We start from the raw sequence: 20,890 nt of genomic DNA, 5'->3' as shown, positions 1-20,890 counted from the left end.
ACTCATGAATGTTGATAATATAATAGTGCTTATACAAATACATATAACAATAAGCAGCAGCAAAATTAACAAGCCAGTAAGCTAAGTACAATGTTAGCAATGGTGTGGTGAGAATTGTGAGGAGAGGAGGCAGCAGGAGGCAGTTAAGAGATATGACAGCTGGCCTATATAACTACATGTTTTTTATATCAACTAGTACTGATACAAGTACCAATCCTTTATTTTTAAACAAAATTATGACTAAGCTCAAAAAAGCATACAAGAACTTTACGAAAGCGTCTGATTAATGCAAACGTCAATGTCACATGAGTATCATACTGACTCCGTTTTGCGTTAAATGTGTGTTGCAAAGGTTATGTTGATTTAGGGAGTCAATTTCAAGGTATTATTTAATTATAATAAATTATTTGTGATATAATTTTAAAAATTGAAAATACAAAAATTAATTTTTTTTGTGATAAAAATAATGTATATATTTTGATGTATTAATGACTTTTTTTATTAACTATTACAGATTCCAAATCCATATTTGTATAATTTTCCATAATCATGGAAAATGTAAATAGGATAACACATGATTACACAGAAATTGTGTATAGGCTACCAAAATCATTGAAATTAGCATATGGAACTGGACATATTCTTAATGATATTTGTGCTTCTATGTGGTTTACATATTTGCTAGTGTTTTTCCATTATATCTTGGGATTTAAACCAGAATTAGCAGGAGCCGTATTACTTATTGGTCAAGTAGCAGATGCCATAGCCACCCCTTTTGTTGGCTACTTTTCTGATCAAAATGATGATTTATGCTTGTGCAAATATGGCAAAAGAAAAATTTGGCATTTGCTTGGTTGGTTTACTGATAATTTATTAACAGAAATCTTTTCATCCTTAATATAAAGCTGAAATTGTATACCTTTTAGGTACTATTTGTGTACTTTTTTCTTTTCGATTTATATTCTCTCATTGTATCCAGTGTGAAAATGCCCATCAATGGGCTCAATTGGTATATTATGCTGCATTTGTTGTAATATTTCAATTTGGTTGGGCAGCAGTGCAAATATCACATTTATCATTGGTACCAGAGCTTACACCTACAGATCATGAAAGAACAGAGCTTATAGCTATCAGGTACTGATACAATTTTATACCTTAATATAAATAAAAATGTAAATACTTTTTTTTATTAATTATCTCAAATTTTAGGTATAGTTTCACAGTACTCTCAAATATTCTTGTTTATTGCATTATGTGGGCTACTTTACATATTACTGATGAATCGTCAAATGCTAGAATATGTCCTAAAGATGAGTATAAATTCCAAATGGTGGTGTGGATTGGTTTAGGAATTGGTGCTGTAACTTCATTGATCTTTCATATTTTTGTCAAGGAAACAAATACCAATAATTCGAACAGTAATCATTTTTAAATATTTTAAAATGAAAAATTAAATAGATAATATGATTAAAAGAGATTAATATCCATACAATTTTTAGGACCTTCACAGGGAAACATCAAATCCATATCAACATTATTAAAGGATTTTGAGCTGTACAAACTTGCTTGCGTATACATGCCTACAAGATTATTTGTAAATTTATCACAGATTTATGTTCCCCTGTATTTACATGAGTATTTAAAAATGTCAGCTGTATCATTGGCTATTGTACCTTTAACAATGTTTGTCAGCAGCTTTGTTATGTCCTTAATAATAGAGAAATTAAACACCAAATTAGGTAGAAAAGTTGCATATGCTTTAGGCGTATTTTTTGGGTTGTGTGCCTGCACTTGGATTTGGTTTGGCAAGGGAGATTCCTATAAAAAGTTTGAAATTTATCCAGTATCCTTGTTGCTAGGTAAATAAATTAATTACTTATCCGTTTCAGAAGTTTTAAATTGAATAACTTGTAAATTCTTGTGCTCGGTTAGGCTGTGCTGGATCAATTATGCTTGTAACGAGTTTGGGATGTTGTGCTGATTTTATTGGTCGGGATGTAGGCACAGGAGCTACCGTTTATGGAATCATGAGCTTTACCGATAAATTATCAAATGGGCTGGTTGTTATGTTAATACAGTATTTGTTAGTATCATCTATTTTAAGATTAATTTAATGAGTGATTTGCACGATAGTGTAATTAAAACTAATTTGCAGTTGTTAATTATATATTTATTTTTAGTCGTAATGTAGCTAATAGCTCGCACTATTTTAAAGATATTCTTGTATTTTCTTGCGGTGGATCCGCAATTCTTGGTGCGATTATGATATTGTATTTTAAACCCTCTTCTAGAGACGAAGGTAATTTATTTTTAATTTTTCAGCGAGTATATGCTTCTTTTTAAATAGGCGACAGACATAATAATAATTGCTTAATTTTAGATTATCAATCCATATACCCAGAAGAAACGGCTGAAGAATTCGACAGGTCAATATCGCCAGTATTTTCAAATATCTTACCTAGCAATAGCATTTCTTCGACGGAGAATGAAGTAGCATAAAGAAATACACGTAAATAGGGAGTGTATATTTAATTTTAAAACTGTTAAATTTATTACATATTTTTTATACGTTTTTTGACCGTTTGCTTATGCTAACGAAAGAAAATTGTAGTTGATTTTTATAAAAACATCAAAACATAACTTATATGAATCTTTTCTTATCTCTTTTAAATATATGTTCCAATAAGATTTGAACGAATTCTTATGAATATATTACAAAAAGAAATCTTATAGAATATACATGGTAAAAATGGTATCTTTTTAGGAAGAAAAAATAGAGGTAGGCATTATGCGCCAAAGGGAAATCTAAAAAAAACTCAATTAAATTTTAAATTGATTTTGACCCGAATTTTGATGATGCAACCTGTAGAAAATGGCCGAAGAAGGTATTTTATATAAAGAAAGTAAAAGTCGCTAAAATGGAATTGAAGAGATTTGAGTAGAATAATGCAGCGAAGATATTCTTGTGAGTAAAGTGGAGGAAGGAGAAACCATGTATAATTAGGAGTCACGAGATATCGGTGTCTGATGGTACGGGCTGTCTTGGGTAGGGATGGACGAGGGAATCGCACGCGATCCACTGCCAGGAACCGTCGTCAAGTTCGATTTTTCTTCAGCATACATGTACGAGAAACAGAGACGTGACTGTAGCTTCATCGATCGTCCCTGAGTGTGCGAACGCGGTGTTAGCAGCAAAAGCTGAGTTGGTCGAGTCTAGCCGTCCAGTTCAGAGTGTTCAAACCGGAAGCTAACTCGCTGTGATTGGAAGAAACTTACTGATCGAGGATGCTCGGAAGCAGCTACAGCCGGCGTAGCCGATTCATCGGCACATCCACCGCTTCCCCGACAACCTTTACGTCCTATCTCCTTCGACCCAAATTCCCACTAAGATCCTATTTCAGGCCGAAAATCATTCCCAGCTTAACGTCCTACACCGCCGACATTACTGGCAGACCCTGCAGACGCTTGAAAACTAGGTATAATTGCGCTTTTCCCACATACGTTCCCTACCATCAATTTATCGATTATTTCCTTTTACGTGCGAACTATGAATTTCTATCACAACACGATATGCCTCCCAATCGCACGAATCATTACTATATTATTATGATTATTAAAAATATTATAATTTTTCAGAAAAATCAATGCGTTCCCCAAGATGGACGTAGGCAAGAAGAAAGTTACCGATTACACAGAAGTTACCTACAGAGAGGCAGTCTCCAAACTGAAGTATTTACTTGCAGAGTCCTATGCTGCTCCTAGAAATACTACTACGGGGTAATAAATTTATTTACCAAAAAAAAAAGAAACTTAAAAATGTTGAGAATTAAATAATTTATACTTGGAGGTTTTTTTCTTACCAATTTTCAAAGGAGACCGTACATAAGACACTTTTATCGAAATGGCAATACAAAGATCAACGAATCGGTGGGGGATGCGGATGATCGTAGTTACATCAGCGAGTGCTCAAGGTCGAGGGAAGTACAAGGGAGAGACCCATCACCCAGCAAAAGTCCCTATTCATCAGCCACGATTAGGAACACTAAACCTTGTGGTAATTTGGTACCAGCCATCACGGATCATTCGGTTCCACCGGAACTGATGTCCTTCATCGAGAAGCAGGAAGAGTACATCGAGCAACTGGAACAGGAATCTCAATATTGCAGAGATGAACTATCTAATCTGTTGGCAAAAGTCAGAGAGGTAAATTACACGAACCACGCGTATACCATGATAAATATACACGATTATTTCAACAGAAGTCGAGGATACGGGATTTATCATTAATTGATCGAAACGGTATCGCGCAGGTGGTAGCGGAAAACGAGGTGCTTCACAGCAGGACCAAAACGGGCTTTTTGAGAGGAGCTTTGACGGAGCGAAAGAGTCTGAGGAACACCGAAAATGGAAGAAGCCAGGGGGAGGAGGAGGGGGAGGGAGGTGAGGCAGAGGAAACGGCTGTTATAGATGGAGACGAAGGGACGCGTGGATCGAAGAAATCAAAGCTGTATCCTGTCCTAGAGGGTCCGAGTATAGTTTTCGAGTCGAGAATAAGCGAGCTGGAGGCACAGTTGACACAGGCTAGATTGGAGCTGAGGAAGGCCCAGGAGGGTAAGGGTTCTTCAACGAGACCGGAGGAGTACAGCGGAAGCTCGGAGCTGAAGATTCAGCTCGATCAGGCGTTGAGATCGAAATACGAGGCTGAGGTGAAACTCGAGGAGATACAGAAAAATTTGTCGATGCTGCGCGACAGGGAGCTCGATGCTACTCACAAGGTCAAAAGGTCAATTGATATGGCACAGCAGGCCGAGTTCGAGAAGGCCCAAGCCGAAGCGGAAGTAAGGAGGCTGAGGGACGAGCTTGAGAGGCAACACGAGAGGATCAGGGAGGCTACTCACGAGACCAGCAAACGCATTTCCGAGGAGAGGCAGCAAATAGAGCGCAGATATAGCCAGCAGGTTGAGCAGTTGTCGGCTGATATCGCGGCCCATTGGGACGCCGCCAGCAAATCCCAATTGGAAGCTGAGAAGCAACGCCGGGAACTCGCCGAACTCAGGAGGGACCTCAATCAGAAACAACTACTGATCGACAGCCTGAAGAAGGAACTTCAAAATAAAATCTGTATATCCGCATGCTGAAAATCTCAACATGTCCAAGCACCCTCTTGCTTATTATAAAATATTAATTGTTTGATTTTCAGCGATGCTGCAGAGCGATCTCAGCCAGGCGCTGACAGAAAAGGATTCGGCAGAACAGGAGATCCTTGCTGGGAAATTAGCTACCGAGAGAATCGAGAGACAAGCTAGACAGGAGCAGAGTAGGCTCCAGACCGAGATCAATTCTTACAAGCAAAGATTGGAGCGGGCCGATGCCGACTTGGTCCACTGTCGTAGGGAGAATTTACGATTAACCGAACAAATCTCATCGTTGGAAAAAGAAGTAACGGATGGGGAGAAAGATTGAGATTTTTTTTAAAAGTGCGATAATTCGAGACTCGTTTACAGATAAACATGAGTAAAATGGCGAAACTTGAGGAAAATAAGGACCAGGGTAAAGCTGATAAGGACAAAGAATTGACAACGATGATAATGGAAATGGAGAGCAAGCATGGTAAATAAATGTTTGAGTATGCCTATGTTGGGTATATTGTCTATCAGCTGTTTTTCATCTTTCTATTACGTTATTTTTATTAATTGCTCTATATTATTCATACTGTTATGATGATTATTATTATTGTGTGGGAAATCGGCATGGCGACATTATGCCTAGCATGGGTAGAGAGAAGGCTTGGTCAATTTTCAACAAATTGACTAATGGAGCTGAATTTCTTAGCTTCTACAGTGGCTGGGTTAGAAGGAACCTTAAACAGCCAAGCGACTCTTGTCTCTCAGCTCTCTGCTGAATGCCAATCTCTCACACAACGCTTGGAAGCTAACAGCATCAAACACAAGTATATTTTACGATTTACGTAGATTGAGACACCCTTGCACAAAGCCTGTATAGCATAATCTATCAAGATCAATTCTAAAATTCACCTTGGAAAATCAGAATTTTTTAACGCTATTTTACGTTGAACTTTTCCATTCATTATTTTTATGTCATTATTGTATTAATTGCTCAAATAAGTTCATACATTCATATATAAAGAAAAACTTTAGTCATTACAATAATCCATTTACCCTGCATAAAATTAGTCAATATTAATTATCTTTAAAAATAAGAGCTATAGTTTCACCGTTAATCGTATTAGTATATGCTATCAGGGTGAATGCAAGCAGCGTCGTTAAATATCGAGAATTCTGTGTTGACAGAGGGTAACAAGGGAGAAATTGCAACTGCCAATAAGTCCAATCCATCTCCCAACAAGAAACGCACCGTTAAAGTTGATCTGAAAGTTAAAGTAATGCCTAAAAAGAAGTTGGTTCGTATAGTATCAGCCAAGGCTCCTCCTCTATCAACACAGTAGTAAAATTCGATTAGGTATATACAGCCAAAACTCACCCATGTAAAAAATAAATTCTTATTGCTGTGATTATATAGTATATATTACTTAATGTTTCTCTTCTTTCAACACTTTTTTTATGAATTTATTGAAAATAATATTTCTTTTTTTCTAGGGAAGAAATGGCCAGCCTACAAGACAACATAAAATACTTATCAAATAAAATACAAAATACTATTGATAAACAAACTGGTTTGTACAATTTAAACTATTAATTAATAAATAACAATATTTTATCCTATTTTTAACAATAATAATGTATATCGTATTTCTAGTAAATTCTTCTATTATGTCTAATAATGAACAGTCTTACGTATATGATAATATTTCAAGAAATCCTGTCGATCAGCAACAAGGAATTATACAATCTGTAAAATCACATTTTTCAGTTTACCATGCATGTAAAACAATTAATTTCATTTGCTAAAGATAAATAAATATTTCAGGCTACCGATATGATCCAAACGGGCTATAACGCGATGAGTGAGCAGAATGTACACGATAAAGCCGAAATCGAAAATTTAGAAGCTACTCATGAATATTCTTTGCAAAACGAAGATCACAACATACAAGATAAATATCAAATGAATAATCAGGACTATGAAAATTATCCAACAGAGCAACAGTACAGTGAATACGATCAATATAATCCTTCCCAATATGATCAGAATTATATGCAAGATGGGCAATACAGTATGAAAGCTGAAACGCAGGATGAAGCTCAGTACGATCAGCAAAGTAATAAAAATACGACTAATTAAATTTCTCTGAGGATTTAATGCAAAATCCTTATTTGTGCATGTGTGGCATAATCAATCAGATAGTTAAAGTAATACTCGCTCTGCGCTAGAACAGTTTTATTGTTTCGTTTCAAATGAAAAATATTTGCAGGTTGGAAATGAGTAATTGTTGTTATTATTATCATATATTTAGTGACATTAAGCTAATAATGTATCGTATAGATATAATAAACATGTTGGTATATAATAGGATATCTTTTATTCTCTTAATTGGATCCATTTAGATTTTGTTACTAAGATTGTGACTCTATAGGTCTGTTCTCGTTGCCTACACTTTTTACACTTTGTGCACTTTTTAGGGTGTCAACTTATACAATGGACAAAGACAGAAATACGGAAAGTGTAGAAAGTGTTAAAAGTGTAGGCCAACGAGAACAGACCTTATATATGTAGTCACATATATTTGACTCGAAAGCATTTTTTTATGAATGGTTCATACTTCATTGGAACGAATTGTGACACGTTCAATTTTACGTGCGGCTACACCAGGAACCATCAACCAGCGTTTCCAATAATTCCAATTCCTTCATTTTGAATAATGCAGTGGCGCTCACCGTTCGTTCATTTCATCTCACTTCGTACTCACCAATCACCATTACCAATGCTCATTGTACCGCCAGTCGCCCTACGCTTAGAACACGTTTTATAATTTTTGGCGCCAAGGCAGTAAAAACTGAAGAGATTTAGGTGAATCGGGTGTTTGTAAATCATAGCATATTCTTTCAATGAAAAGTATGTATATAATGCATAAAAGTAACACTTATATCTATATTATTTATAATATAATTAAAATTTATAGAAGTAATATTTTATATAAATATAACCTAAAAAATTTGTAGTGCCGCCGAGGAAACGAAAGCAGGCATTGAAACGAACAGTTTCAAATTCATCAGTAAGCTCGTCTGGTTCCAAAAAAAGAAAAGTAGAAGGTAGTTTTTTTTTATTTCATTTGTATTAAAATAACGAAAATACAATCATTCCGTTATCTGGGAATTTAAGTTCACCTTTATACCAGATACTTTTTTATAAGGTTTACAAAATATATTTAAAGCTTATTCAATCTTTTTTTTCATTCATTGTATTCGTATACATATTAATTTAAATTTGTATTATAGAAATAAAAGTAAAACCTAATCTACAACAAACTACAATACCTGGATTAGTTCTTACTTTTGGACAAGGAGACGTAGGTCAACTGGGATTGGGTGAAGATGTTATGGAAAAGATGAAACCAGCTATTGTCTCACAACTTACTGATATCATTGCTATTGCTGCTGGTGGTATGCATAATGTATGCCTTAAGATTACTGGAGAAATATTAACATTCGGATGTAACGATGAAGGAGCACTGGGTAGGGACACATCTAAAGAGGGCTCAGAAACTGAGCCAGGCTTAGTAGAAATACCTGGTAAAGCTATTCAAGTGACTGCAGGGGACTCACATAGTGCTGCTTTATTAGAGGATGGGCGAGTTTTTGCGTGGGGATCATTTAGGGTAGCTTCCCAATTTTATATATATGTGTGTGTATAAGGGATTTTCCTGAAGTGTTGTAAGTTTACATCTCTGTTAGATTTGAAAATGCCAAAAATATTCAAAGAATTAATTGCATTGAAATGAATAATATAGGAATCAATCTGTTTTCTTGATGAATTTCATTGGTACTTCAAAGTCATAGACATTTCTTTTTTAATAAAATACTATATTTTATATTGCACATTCTTATAACTTATATTTGAAAATTTTTTCAATGAATCATTGTAGCACAGAAAATAGGAAATTTAACCGACCTTTTTATTTTATAGGGTAATATAGATTTTGCTAAAAAATTAGAATCAGGCTAACTAAATGAACTAATCACTTTTCTAGTGTGTACTATTTAATCCAGATAGTTGTAGAATATTTGTATTTAATATTATAGGCATGCAAGTGGATTCTTATGTTTATGTTTTATGATCATGTAAGTCTTAAGACAATCTGTAGCTATATATGTTTTCTAATCCAAAAGAATAACACACGTTTGGATTAAATGGTACATTAGTATATTATTTTGAAAAGCTCTTTATATACGTTATAACAATACACAACAAAAAGTATAGAATTTGATTGAATAAAAAAATGCCAATAGCCTTGAGATGTATGGGTGAAAATAGCAATGAAAATAGATTGTGTGCTTACAAAGGTAATATGATTATTTTCAAAATGAACTACACATTCTTTTAAAATTTTATGTATTTCTAAATGTAACAGAGATACCAACTTTTAACAAATTAAGTGAAAAATCTCAGATGTTACTTTTCTTATACTTAAAAAGTGTCAATATAGTTTTAAACAAAATTTTTACTTATTCTTGCAGGACTCTCATGGAAATATGGGATTGACTATAAAAGGAAATGAACGTTCACCTGTAGAAATAACACCTAATGCTAAAATAGTTAAAATTGCCTCTGGTGCTGATCATTTAGTTTTACTTTCTGAAAATGGCCATGTATACACTTGTGGATGTGCAGAGCAAGGCCAATTAGGACGGAAAGGAAGTAGAAACAATAGTAGATATGGAAGGCTTGGTCTAGCATCTCTATTAGTTCCTGAGCTAGCACAATTTAAAATTACAAAGAAGCTTAAATTCTCTGATATTTGGGCAGGAACTTACTGCACATTCGCTAAAGAGTATTTCAATGGATCTATTTATGTATTCGGCTTAAATAATTATTTTCAAATTGGTATAACTATTTGCATTAAAACTTCATAAATAATTTTATATATTATTTGAAGGTTGATATTGTAATAATGAATTATTTAATATATTGCACAGGGTTAGAAGAGGAGACAACCCATTTCCACCCAAGAATATCTGAAACTTTTAGTGGAACGGAATGGAAACATATTAGCTCGGGTCTACATCACACATTAGCTTTGGATGAGAAAGGACAAGTATTTGTTCTTGGTCGAAAAGAATATGGGCGACTTGGCTTAGGATCCAACTGTACTGATGCAAAACAGTTAACTTTAATACCAGCCTTAAGCTCTATTAAGTGTATTGACATAGCTGCTGGTAGTGCACAATCGTTTGCAGTAACAGAAACAGGTATAATTTCAGTATTCATTAGTTTATATAAATATTTATATTAGAAGATCCTACTAATATTTCAGGTGAGCTCTATGCATGGGGAATGGGATCAAGTGGACAATTAGGTACAGGCTCGGAAGATGACGTAGATTCCCCAGTATTGATAAAAGGAAAAGACTTGAAAGGCAAATCCGTTGTTAAAGTTGCTGGTGGTGGACAACATACTATAATAATGGCCGTGACACAAACAGTGTAAATTTCACAAATGAGGTTGAACAAAAAGAACGCTGTATTTAAGGTGTTGTAATTAATAAATTTGTTTCCGCTTTCTTGTGTATTGTACAATAGAAATTACAATCAGTAGTTTCGCGTACGATCTTAACTGTATCGAGCGTAGCAATATAGATAGCCTTCAATCGTTCTCTAACCGTCCGAAAAAGGTATAAATATCGCATGCAGCCCAATTAAAATGAAAACAATAACACGATCCAAGGTCGTAGTTTAACGGCTTATTCAACAACATTAAGCGTGCTCAATGAGGCTTGATTTGAAAACATTTTGATACAAGCTTCGCTCAGCCTCAATTTTCCGAAATCACTCGACAAACTTATTTCGCACCCAGCTCCCTCGAATTTTCACTAAACAGCTACGGACGTGTTACAAGACATCTCCGCGATAAGGGACACTCAATTTCGAGCTCTTTCCCCGAATTGGAGTCCAAAATAGCCTCGGAATAAATTCTAGCTGAGTTCTGTTGGTCCACAATCATTGTTGTAATCTATTCGAGGATGCTGGGTCGAACATCCATCCTTCGTTTCAAGTTTGGCCCTTTATTCCACTATAAATAGTAAACGAAGAAACAACTGATTCATAGTAGAATAAGCTTGATTATTCAATTATCATTATTCTATGATAAAATTTATAAGAGTAAAGCATACAGAAAGCAATAACTTTAACTGATCAAGCATTTATGTGCAGTTAATATGAAAACGATTCTTCATATATGATTGTAAATCCACAAATATGTGAAAATTCTAGAATGAATTTGTAGAAAACTTTTATGAACTTTAACTTTAATAGGAAAGAAACGAGGAAACGTATTATGAATCAAGTATTTGATTAAATTGGAAAGTTTGTTTTCATTTCAAACTACAAATTGTTAGTAGCTTCGTTTGTAAGTGTTTAACAAAATGTTTCATAACGAGTACAAATCAGTTGTATAAGATATTCAGTGAACAATATATTTTTGAAAATACGTTTAAATGTTCCCATTAAATGACGTATGTATTTAAAAAGGTAGTCTAAATGTTAAAAATGATATCATATTGTACTTGTTTATTATTAAGAGAGTGTTAGATTGAACTGTTTTTTATTTATAATTGTGTACTGATATGAAATAAATTTTTTCACTATAATTAAATTGTTACCTTTTTAAACATTGTCAAAGAGTAATGTTGTATTTGTATTTAACATGACTTTACTAATCAAATGATATTAAAGAATATTTTAAATTCAATATTTTTTCTCTAACTTGGTTTAAGCTTAGAAGAAAGTAAAAAATTCCAATATTAAATAAAATACCACTAAGTTAAACAACCATTTTGAAACAATATTGTTTGATAATTCATAATGTTTATACAAATAAGAACAGCTTAAGTCTAAATTTAAATAAACGAGATTTCATCAACGAGTAAACTTGTTTAAATCTACGCGAAACAATTGCTATTATGATAAGAAACCCTAATTTACAATAATAAGGAATAAGAAAAAATGTTCTATTCACTGTACTAATTATAACTACATGCTGATAGAAGATGTGCAATTGTATATTACTATGTATATTCTGTTTTGTATTCTGTAAAAATATATATTTATTTTAATACAATCATCATGCGGTGCAATTTGTAAATAGCTATTACGCTGTTTGACGAACTTTCAATGTAATTTCCAAAATCAATGTGCTGTTTAACAAAATTAACTAAAAATACAGCTTTAACACACTGTGTAAATCTATATGAAAGTATATTATTAAGCAAATAATAACATAATTAAGTAGATTCATTCATATCATACATTTAGTCTCCATAAATGAGTGATAAGATTTTATCCAGATATGGAATGCATGGACATAAATCATTAATGAAGTCTGCTTTAAAAGCTGATATGTTTTTTATAATAAGGTATATTGTTAATGTCTGTTATATTTCTATACAGTAAAGCGAATTTAATTCGCAAATAGATAAATTTATTGTATTAGCATACACACGAAAAATATAATTTGTAACAGAAGTACAAATTGACATAAAATGAATGAGCAAACATATATATAATCACGGAGATACGGTATATTCATTGTAAAGAAACTGAGAGCTATGAGAGACTAGATAACTTTAATTATGACGTATGATTAGTTGACAAGTGGTTATTTAACGCCGCTTTGTGGGCGAATTTCTTCAAGCAAATCAGGCATTCGTGTGTTTTTTCGTTGATGTGCATTGCTAAATGTTTCTTTAAAGTGGCTTTATCTTTAAATATTTTTTGACAAGTACTACACTCGTAAGGTATTTCAGCTGCATGAACCAGAATATGACTATTTAAAGTAGTTTTTTGCGTGAAAGCTTTGTGGCAAACATAACATTCATAAGGTCTATCGCCCGTGTGGCTTAACATATGTTTCCTTAAAGCAGATTTCTCTTTAAACGTTTTTTGACAAATGTGACAAGCATGCCTTTTATCGCCCGTGTGTATAAGCATATGAGAATTTAGTCTCGTCTTTTCCCTAAACGCCATATCGCACAGATCACAGGCAAATGGCTTCTCTCCTGTGTGAATTAAAGTATGCCTGTTGAGATCTGACTTTCGAGTAAATATTTTGCCACACACTTTACAATCGTACTGACCACCGGTGTGTAATAGCATGTGGCTATTCAGATCTGATTTTCGTGCGCACGCTTTATGACATATGCGGCATTCATGTGGTTTTTCCCCTGTATGCACAAGCATGTGTGAGTTCAATTTTGCTTTTTCTCTAAAAGTCATAAGGCATTCCTTACATTCATACGGCCTTTCCCCGGTATGAACCATAGCGTGTCTAATTAATTCAGATTTTCTTTTATATGTTTTTTCGCAGATATTACATGCATGCGGCTTTTCTCCGCTATGCGCTAACATGTGATTATTGAGCGCCGTTTTTTGCGCAAACGATCGGTGACACATCGTACATTTAAATTGTTTAATACCTGTATGAAGCGGCATATGTGTATTTAACTTTGCTTTTTCCCGAAATGCTGCAAAGCATATATCACATTTATATGGTCTTTCTCCTGTATGAATTAACATGTGTCTATTCATATTTCCTTTCTCCCTAAATGTTGCATGACAAATATCACATTTGAAGGGTCTCTCATCCGAGCTTAAAATCTGTTCACTTCCAGGTCTCTTCATGAATGCTTGTTGCAATGCTTCACAGTCATAAGGCTTTTCCAAAACATGCATTTGCATGTGGCTTCGTAAACACCATTTATAAGCAAATCTTTTTTGACAAATATTGCACTCTAATGGAGTCATACCAACATGAGTTAACATGTGAGCATGCAGACTTGTGATGTCCTCGAAACTCTGTTGGCAAACTTCACACTGATTTCCACTGCAGTGCATTCTTAAGTGCGTAACCATTGAGTCATTATTCAAAAACCATTTCTTACAAATTGAACACTGAATTTTATAAAACTTTGGTTGCTGTCCATTAATGCAAAATCCTGTCTGCCTTCCAATGTCATGAGCCTGAATAAAATCAGTGGTATTCAGACATCTTTGCATTCCCCCATCATCTTTGTCACACAGATTTGATGTGTCAATCTGAACTGCCCAATTTGGATACTTAGGAATTTGGTTATTTGCGTGTCCACTTGTTTCACCCTCCAACTCTAACTTTACCTAGAATTAATAATTTTATTAAGAGAGTTTTCTAAAGATTTATAGTGTTAACATAAAGTCTTTTACTTAAATGGATACTAACCATTTCATGAGAAAAGTCAACGTCATTGTTTTCGATAGGTAGAAACACCTTGTCGAAAGTTCCAGAACAGATATCCTCCATGTAGTCAGGCTCAAATTTGCCACTGGGTTCTTCTTTAAGCACAACGCTTACAATACTTTCATCCTTAAAGTAATGTATAGGTTAGAGTGCTAGCTGTAATTCTTTTGAAGCAAATTGTGCTGCAATTTCATACAAAACGTTTACCATAACCTGACTTTCTATAGCTAATGCATCCATTGGTTCATCTTTCACCTTAAAACCTTCCATTTGCTACACTTAACTCTGAAAGGGAAATTCATTTCTTCACTTAGATGCAGTATTTTCTGTTGTTCAAGCAAGGCAAATGCTATTATATGATGAACAAGACAACAGAATATATATGATTAGATGATATTCTGGAATTCTGGATAGGTACAAGTAACGTTTATAGCTTTTTTCCTTTCGTTACACCATATTCACGCATTTAAATCTGCACTAACAACAATCACTCAATGCACTTTGGTGACTTTGGCGTGTGGGAATGTAACCAAGGAAAAACTCTATTATTTATAACTTTCAACCTCAATGATAACAATAGTCATAACAATATTAAAATCGAATTGCTTGTTGCGCAGCCAACGCTGTTGATGACTTTTGTTATATCTGGGTTATTGTTGTTAATGACAGATTATCGATGATAGTCGACTCGATTGTAATAATATGAGACTTGGGACAAATAACAGCTAACAATCCGTCATTTTGAAATACTTACGACTTAAGTTACATGGACCATCCATTGGTTACAAAGATAGAACTTTATTTATTTAAAGCAAAAATATATTTAACAGTCGTCCTTAAACTCGGCACATTGGTGACGTGAGTGACGTTTTTCAAGCGTGGTTCTGTATATCTACTCGATCTACTCTTATGTATTGCCGTTCCATAAAAAATATTCAGAGATATCTGAGTATGCACGTTAGATATTTGTGTTAGAAACATGCGCACACGCATATATAATATAAACACAAGCATTTACTGCGACGACTGAGGACTGACGAGTGTCTAGTATTTGTCCATTCTGTTCTGTCGCGTGTACATCAGTACATCGCGTTATTCGCGTTCGCGACGTTCGCGTATGTCATACATTCGTTGCTTCGTTGGTCCGGACTCCGGACGGTCCGTACTCCGTTTGGTCTTGGTCGGTCGGTGGTCCGTGAGACTGCGTGAGACCGTGGTGAGTCCGTGACATGCACTTATATTTATGCGCGTGCGTGTAGTATACCGAGGTGTTGATGTATATATGTACGTACTATCGAATGAGCCACAGTAACGTGTGTAATGCGCATATTAGGTACATACATGTACCTAATCCTAGTATTATATTATATACATTATGCTGAAAAAATGTTGCAAACAATGAACAATAAATTGTCATTACACAATGAACAAAATTCGTCGTATTAATGAATTTTATTCATTGTTGTAATAAAAAAAATTCGTTGCATGAAACATATTTTTAATGTATAACATTATCATTCGGTGTCAATCATGTGTATCGTATTTTAATTCCCCGTAACTGCCTATAATAAATAATATTTTGCTGTTTCGTTTTATAATAATATAATAAAATATAATTAAAAGAGAGATCTCCGGGGTAAGATACACCAATATCCTATATAACATAATAAAGTTTGTAAACATATATATTTTAGCAACACGAGTAAAATTTATGTATTTGTCGTCACCTTATTAAATATATACATAATATATTTTATTAATAGACAAACGTTGGTTAGGAATCAAGTAGCAAATATATTATCTTCGGGACGACCGTGATTGCGGTTCTGCTTCTGAAAATGCACCCTATATGATGCGGTCTTGGGAGGCATAGTGGGGGGAAGGATTTCTCTCCAATTACCATCACTGGCTGAAAGGCCTGGAACCCGTGGAAGCGCTGCAAGTTGCAACTCCTGCAGTAAACAGCCGTCTTTCAATTAAATCTCCTAACGGTGCGTTTACACTTACGCGACACGGTTCAACATTTATCCAAGCGCTACACTCCGAACGCACCAAACGTCCATCTACGAAATAACTTTACGATCCTATACTCCAGTTCCAGTACTATTGCATTTCACTCAATGATTTTCGATTGAATCGAGAAAAAGAAAAATCAAGCGATATATCAAATCGTTCCTATGCACGCTTTCCCGAATGGGATAATGTGGATCCGAGACAATTTGGGTCAGTCAAAAACTGAGACTGTCTGCAGAAATCCAGCGAGTCTTGGTACCAAAGTACCAAGTTGGATTAAATTGCTATAGTGCTTTTCATATAAACTATACTGTTTTAGCTAACCACCATCATTTTTGAAAGTGCTACCGACCGTATATGGCGGCAAACCTATATCACTTTATAATTCGGTGTGGTTCAAACTGAGTTGGTAGGACTTGGCCCAGCGAGCTGATCCGTATAGTCGTAAATTAAGTTAATTATGCTATATTCTATGTTACGTCACAAATATAGCATAATTAACTTAATTACGACTGGAAGGATCGGCTCTAAACATGCGTATATTATATTTACCCGAAATATAGCTCCAACTACAAAATAAATGAGATATATGATGCTGTGTACCCCCCCCCCCCCCTACAATGCAATCTTATACACTACCTGTTGAAGAGAGTTACAACTTTAAAGATTCTACTTGAAAAATTTCATTTTAAAATTTGGAGCTTACTTACATACAGTCCGATTCCGGTACCGTTGATACAATGCTTTTTCCTGCACGCGCCGGGACAGTATTTATCTCAGGAATGGATCATTACCGACATTTTATAGAGGACATTTAAAAAAGCAACATTTATATTCCTCCCTAAAGAGAGGGAAAAAACATGACGTAAATTTGAAAATTGACGAGTAAAAGTTTAATGAAACAAGTGCGCGCGACAATAAGATTTTAACGAAAGATTCAGGATACGAATGTTTAAAGGTTTTTCAGGAAGAATGACGTAGGAGGAGGGAGAGATGGTAAAGACACGGCCGTCTCTGTTAAAACTTGATTAGTCATCAGCGAATGCTGGACTCGAATGGATTAGGATTAAGTCGCAGTATATCTTGGAGTGCAAGAAAATGATTTAACGCGAATATTGTTTTCCCGTTGACATTGGCTATAGATTTTTAAATACAATGAAATTATTTAACGAAGAGAAGAAATGGCTAGAATAGCGGCTTATCGAACGGTCAGGCGATTATGACAAAAGAAATAAATTTGATGACTCCCGCACGCGCCTGAAATGCAGCATTCGCCTATCGTCGCTTGTCAATATAGGTTACGCAAAGGCGCAGGTGTGCTAACAGATAAAAAGAAACGTAAAATATATTAAACGAGGTACTGATCTGCGTACAATTATTATTCGGCAAATCGGGAGAGTGCCAGATCTAATTCTAAATTTATAAAATGGTTTTTAAAGCGTTATTCGCGTGTTCATTGATTTTCGTGGCAGGTTTTGTCGGTAAAGGTGAGTGACCTTGAAGCAATGAGGGATGGATATAAAGGGAACTACGGTGGAAAAAGGAGGAATAGCAAATATATTAGGTATCAAGTGTTTATTCTACTGAATTAGAGTTTTTCTTTTGGTATTCTTCAGAGTCATACGCGCATCGAGTGAAAAGAATCGTTGGTGGAACAAAAGTGGTGCGAGGGGAGATACCTTACCAGATATCTTTGAGAGCTTTTGGTCAGCATATTTGCGGGGGTGCTCTCATTGATAATGGAACGGTTATCACCGCTGCTCACTGCCTCTGTGATTTGGTCGAGGAGCCATACGAAGGAATCACTGTCATCATAGGTTCCATTAACTTGAAAGGTGATGATGGTAAATCTTATCGAGTGGTAAACGTCCAGTGCCATCCAGACTATATCTTCGGAAAAGAGGCATCCTGGGTAAACGATGTGGCAATTGTAACTGTGAGTCAATGTTTTCTATTCTTTAATATTATATTATACGAATTTGTTTATTCGTATAATATAATATTCATAGGAAGCTACACGCATATATCTCGTAAATACATACATGCTTGTTTAATATTAAATAGTTGGATAAAGCTGTCGTTATAACGTCAGAGGTATCACCAATAGCCTTACCGGATTCAGATGTGCCTAAAGGAGCTAAGGGTCTCTTGAGTGGTTGGGGACGCGATAAGTATCCAGAACCATGGTTGTCCAAATACATGCTCAAATTGGAAATTCCAATAATGGATTATATCACTTGTCAAACCTACCAAAAGAATTACACTATTCTGCCATCGCACATTTGTGGTTTCGCGAAAGAAGGAGTTGGATCATGCAAGGTGAACTATAGCGGAAATTTCCACACATCTAAACTATTTCTTATTATTTTTTATTTTTTTTTTTAGGGAGATAGCGGAAATCCTTTGGTACACAATAAGAAGCTCGTGGGAATTTTCTCCTGGACTTTCCCTTGCGCTATGGGCTATCCAGACGTTTACAGCAACGTTTACTACTTTTTGGACTTTATAAAGAAAGCGATACAGAAGAGTCGCCAATTTCTTCTAAAAACGTGATCTATATCTAGAAACTATGTGTATGCCAAATGTAGCAAATAAAACAATTATTAGTATTAAATAGAAGACGCCATGTCGATGTACGTTGAGTACCTGAAATGCGACAGTGTTTTGCCAAAGATGTTTATTTTATTCACGATTTCAGTGGTAGTGAAACAGACTCTAACTGCCACGGCGTTAAAAGCGTAAAAAAAAATGTCCGTCTCACTGAGACGTCGAAAAGTGGTTTTTGGCGGAGACCTTTACAGCGACCACCCGGACGTCACAAAATGTACTCCATCAGCGTTGAACCATCGACATGATTATTTAATAATTTCTATAGGAAAATAAAACTCGTTGTCACTTCTTACTGGTGAAGAAATGGATACTGCGAAAAGTGCAAATATAATCGCCTTGTTCTCCACTAAAATTTTCTACTTGATTAATTTTTTCCTCCAATAACAATAAGAAAATAATTATAAATAAACCCAGCCTTATAATATTTTTTACAAATTATAATCTTCTATATAAAAGCGGAAATTAGCCATATACAGAGCTAAGCAAAAAGCTCGCAGTTATTTCAGATCATAGTTCGGATCAGAGAGCTTGCAGTACATACTATGTTTGTACAGATGGTGGATGATGATTTGCTTTATCGAAGAAGCAACAGTTGATCAAATATCATAAGACAGCCTACCTAAAAAAACCTACAATTTTGTATAAATTGACTTAAATCGATGTATAGTTTATTTGGAACATTACTCAACTTTGTTCCATATACATAAATGTGATAATCCATTTATACAAGAATCTGGATCCATTTGTTTCCTATTAAAAAGAATGAAAAACACGAGAGAGCTCGGTCGGTAAGAAGTAAACCATTGCGAGTTGTAGCACCTGGCGTCAGCAACGACTCGCGTGCGGGGGCAGTAGTAGCAGAGCAGAGCAGAGCAGAGTGAGCAGACTCGACTCACTCAGCTCACTCTCAGCAGCTCAGCTCAGTCCGCTCAGTCAGGCTCTGCCGTGCCCGTATTTTGTCCTGCATTGGTTCGCTCGCGCCAGAGCAGCAGACCAGCGGAGGAGACAGGGAGAGACCACAGGGTGAGCAGGCCAAGAGAGAGAGAGAGAGAGAGAGAGAGCTGTCTCCTTCCTCTCCTCCGAGTCTCCTTAGCTTTAGCTGTCAGTAGTGAGTGGTCAGTGGTGGCCAGCGAGTCAGTCAGCGAGCAAGAGAGTCCGTGGTCGGAGAAGTGTCCCAGCCCAGGCGAGGAAGACCCGCTCGCTGCTGTCAAAAAAATTCACCGCCCGCGTGTTATCGTCCATGGAAATCTGACAGGACGGGACGATTTTTAAGGGGGAGGGGCAAACGGAGAGTATAAGAAGAGGGACGGAATAGCGCGAGTGAGTGAGACAAGTGCCTCGGTGAGAATGACAAAGAGTATTTTCTACTGTGAAGCCTCTAGTCGCGCTGACGATAAAGCTAGAGACGATTGTTCATCGGTGAAGAATAAGTTTAAGCGTACGTAGCTGCGTTGTAGGATCTGGTGAAAGCGGCGTCTAGGTCCTGTGCCGTGTTTCTGGCGGCGCGACGCCGTTTATAAAAGCGCCCACGTCTGCTGTGCGAGATCGATAAACGGAAACGTTTCGCAGCGGCTTGCCGCGAATAAGCCGGATTAAAGGAAAACTCCACGAGAGTCTCTCGGTAAAACTTCTTTTTATTAGTACATAGTATATATATTATATATATATATATATATGTACTATTGGAACATTTGACAATTCCACGTCGATTCACTCTGCCCTCCCCCTCTCTCCCCCCCGCAGCCATTAAGAGCAGTCTCGCGCGTTGAGAGAATTGTTCCACTGACAGTCCGACGGTGAAATCGTCGATAGCGCAGTCCTGCTGAAACGCAAGCGATTCCGGGAAGTGGAGGCAGAACGA

General features: G+C 35.7%; 5 protein-coding genes across 14 annotated transcripts; 4 read left to right on the top strand and 1 right to left on the bottom strand.

Annotated features, from left to right (window-relative positions):
* Positions 1-25: 25 nt before the first annotated feature.
* Positions 26-2,638, top strand: LOC136776271 (major facilitator superfamily domain-containing protein 12-like). The gene is made up of 8 exons (XM_066731678.1): positions 26-382; positions 515-853; positions 927-1,134; positions 1,210-1,418; positions 1,500-1,859; positions 1,933-2,083; positions 2,181-2,299; positions 2,381-2,638. Exons 2-8 carry the CDS (start codon positions 550-552, stop codon positions 2,497-2,499), a joined length of 1,470 nt encoding a protein of 489 aa, XP_066587775.1. The 5' UTR covers positions 26-382; positions 515-549; the 3' UTR covers positions 2,500-2,638.
* Positions 2,639-2,790: 152 nt separating this feature from the next.
* Positions 2,791-7,560, top strand: LOC136776491 (serologically defined colon cancer antigen 8). Of its 7 annotated transcripts, XM_066732040.1 has the most exons (11): positions 2,791-2,965; positions 3,051-3,476; positions 3,637-3,777; positions 3,873-4,203; positions 4,260-5,121; positions 5,201-5,439; positions 5,505-5,610; positions 5,833-5,950; positions 6,618-6,694; positions 6,778-6,872; positions 6,949-7,560. In XM_066732040.1, exons 2-11 carry the CDS (start codon positions 3,286-3,288, stop codon positions 7,261-7,263), a joined length of 2,475 nt encoding a protein of 824 aa, XP_066588137.1. In that variant the 5' UTR covers positions 2,791-2,965; positions 3,051-3,285; the 3' UTR covers positions 7,264-7,560. The 7 variants fall into 7 exon arrangements, 5 of the variants coding, with proteins under 5 accessions (XP_066588137.1, XP_066588139.1, XP_066588138.1 ...); XM_066732042.1 differs by lacking the exon at positions 2,791-2,965 and having other exon boundaries at positions 3,163-3,476; positions 3,876-4,203; positions 4,311-5,121; XM_066732041.1 differs by lacking the exon at positions 2,791-2,965 and having other exon boundaries at positions 3,163-3,476; positions 4,311-5,121.
* Positions 7,561-7,822: 262 nt separating this feature from the next.
* On the top strand, positions 7,823-12,381 carry LOC136776297 (regulator of chromosome condensation-like). 3 transcript variants are annotated; one of them, XM_066731720.1, is made up of 7 exons: positions 7,823-8,034; positions 8,142-8,231; positions 8,418-8,582; positions 8,646-8,797; positions 9,657-10,023; positions 10,116-10,388; positions 10,454-12,381. In XM_066731720.1, exons 1-7 carry the CDS (start codon positions 8,028-8,030, stop codon positions 10,624-10,626), a joined length of 1,227 nt encoding a protein of 408 aa, XP_066587817.1. In that variant the 5' UTR covers positions 7,823-8,027; the 3' UTR covers positions 10,627-12,381. The 3 variants fall into 3 exon arrangements, with proteins under 3 accessions (XP_066587817.1, XP_066587816.1, XP_066587818.1); XM_066731719.1 differs by having other exon boundaries at positions 7,837-8,034; positions 8,418-8,797; XM_066731721.1 differs by lacking the exon at positions 7,823-8,034 and having other exon boundaries at positions 8,205-8,332; positions 8,418-8,797.
* A 153-nt stretch (positions 12,382-12,534) lies between these two features.
* Positions 12,535-15,965, bottom strand: LOC136776296 (zinc finger protein 84-like). The gene is made up of 4 exons (XM_066731717.1): positions 15,161-15,965; positions 14,614-14,691; positions 14,389-14,532; positions 12,535-14,306 (listed from the first exon to the last, which is right to left on the bottom strand). The coding sequence occupies exons 2-4, from the start codon at positions 14,674-14,676 to the stop codon at positions 12,765-12,767; spliced, it is 1,749 nt and encodes a 582-aa protein (XP_066587814.1). The 5' UTR covers positions 14,677-14,691; positions 15,161-15,965; the 3' UTR covers positions 12,535-12,764.
* Positions 15,966-17,464: 1,499 nt separating this feature from the next.
* Positions 17,465-19,364, top strand: LOC136776241 (chymotrypsin-2-like). 2 transcript variants are annotated; one of them, XR_010823037.1, is made up of 5 exons: positions 17,465-17,906; positions 18,036-18,355; positions 18,484-18,738; positions 18,805-19,052; positions 19,118-19,364. XR_010823037.1 is itself a non-coding variant. In XM_066731632.1 (4 exons), exons 1-4 carry the CDS (start codon positions 17,846-17,848, stop codon positions 18,970-18,972), a joined length of 804 nt encoding a protein of 267 aa, XP_066587729.1. In that variant the 5' UTR covers positions 17,465-17,845; the 3' UTR covers positions 18,973-19,364. The 2 variants fall into 2 exon arrangements, 1 of the variants encoding a protein (XP_066587729.1); XM_066731632.1 differs by having other exon boundaries at positions 18,805-19,364.
* Positions 19,365-20,890: the final 1,526 nt, after the last annotated feature.

The sequence above is a fragment of the Prorops nasuta genome, unplaced genomic scaffold, assembly GCF_024137725.1.
Source record: "Prorops nasuta isolate Cenicafe-Biocafe unplaced genomic scaffold, Cenicafe_Pnas_1.2 PNAS00009, whole genome shotgun sequence".
Taxonomy (NCBI): Eukaryota; Metazoa; Arthropoda; class Insecta; order Hymenoptera; family Bethylidae; genus Prorops; species Prorops nasuta.
This window is presented reverse-complemented; position numbering and strand designations above follow the sequence as displayed.

Excerpts from the sequence above, each read along its gene's own strand:
- LOC136776271 (XM_066731678.1), top strand. The coding sequence starts at position 550 with ATGGAAAATGTAAATAGGATAACACATGATTACACAGAAATTGTGTAT. Across the intron at positions 1,135-1,209 it reads ACAGAGCTTATAGCTATCAG|GTATAGTTTCACAGTACTCT; the intron begins GTACTGATACAA and ends CTCAAATTTTAG. Across the intron at positions 2,300-2,380 it reads ACCCTCTTCTAGAGACGAAG|ATTATCAATCCATATACCCA; the intron begins GTAATTTATTTT and ends GCTTAATTTTAG.
- LOC136776297 (XM_066731719.1), top strand. Across the intron at positions 8,232-8,417 it reads CAAAAAAAGAAAAGTAGAAG|AAATAAAAGTAAAACCTAAT; the intron begins GTAGTTTTTTTT and ends TTTGTATTATAG. Across the intron at positions 8,798-9,656 it reads TTGCGTGGGGATCATTTAGG|GACTCTCATGGAAATATGGG; the intron begins GTAGCTTCCCAA and ends TTATTCTTGCAG.
- LOC136776491 (XM_066732040.1), top strand. The coding sequence starts at position 3,286 with ATGCTCGGAAGCAGCTACAGCCGGCGTAGCCGATTCATCGGCACATCC. Across the intron at positions 3,778-3,872 it reads CCTAGAAATACTACTACGGG|GAGACCGTACATAAGACACT; the intron begins GTAATAAATTTA and ends CAATTTTCAAAG. Across the intron at positions 5,611-5,832 it reads GGAAATGGAGAGCAAGCATG|CTTCTACAGTGGCTGGGTTA; the intron begins GTAAATAAATGT and ends TGAATTTCTTAG.
- LOC136776296 (XM_066731717.1), bottom strand. The coding sequence starts at position 14,676 with ATGGAAGGTTTTAAGGTGAAAGATGAACCAATGGATGCATTAGCTATA. Across the intron at positions 14,533-14,613 it reads CTATAGAAAGTCAGGTTATG|GATGAAAGTATTGTAAGCGT; the intron begins GTAAACGTTTTG and ends CATTACTTTAAG. Across the intron at positions 14,307-14,388 it reads TTGACTTTTCTCATGAAATG|GTAAAGTTAGAGTTGGAGGG; the intron begins GTTAGTATCCAT and ends TATTAATTCTAG.
- LOC136776241 (XM_066731632.1), top strand. The coding sequence starts at position 17,846 with ATGGTTTTTAAAGCGTTATTCGCGTGTTCATTGATTTTCGTGGCAGGT. Across the intron at positions 17,907-18,035 it reads GGCAGGTTTTGTCGGTAAAG|AGTCATACGCGCATCGAGTG; the intron begins GTGAGTGACCTT and ends GGTATTCTTCAG. Across the intron at positions 18,356-18,483 it reads ACGATGTGGCAATTGTAACT|TTGGATAAAGCTGTCGTTAT; the intron begins GTGAGTCAATGT and ends AATATTAAATAG.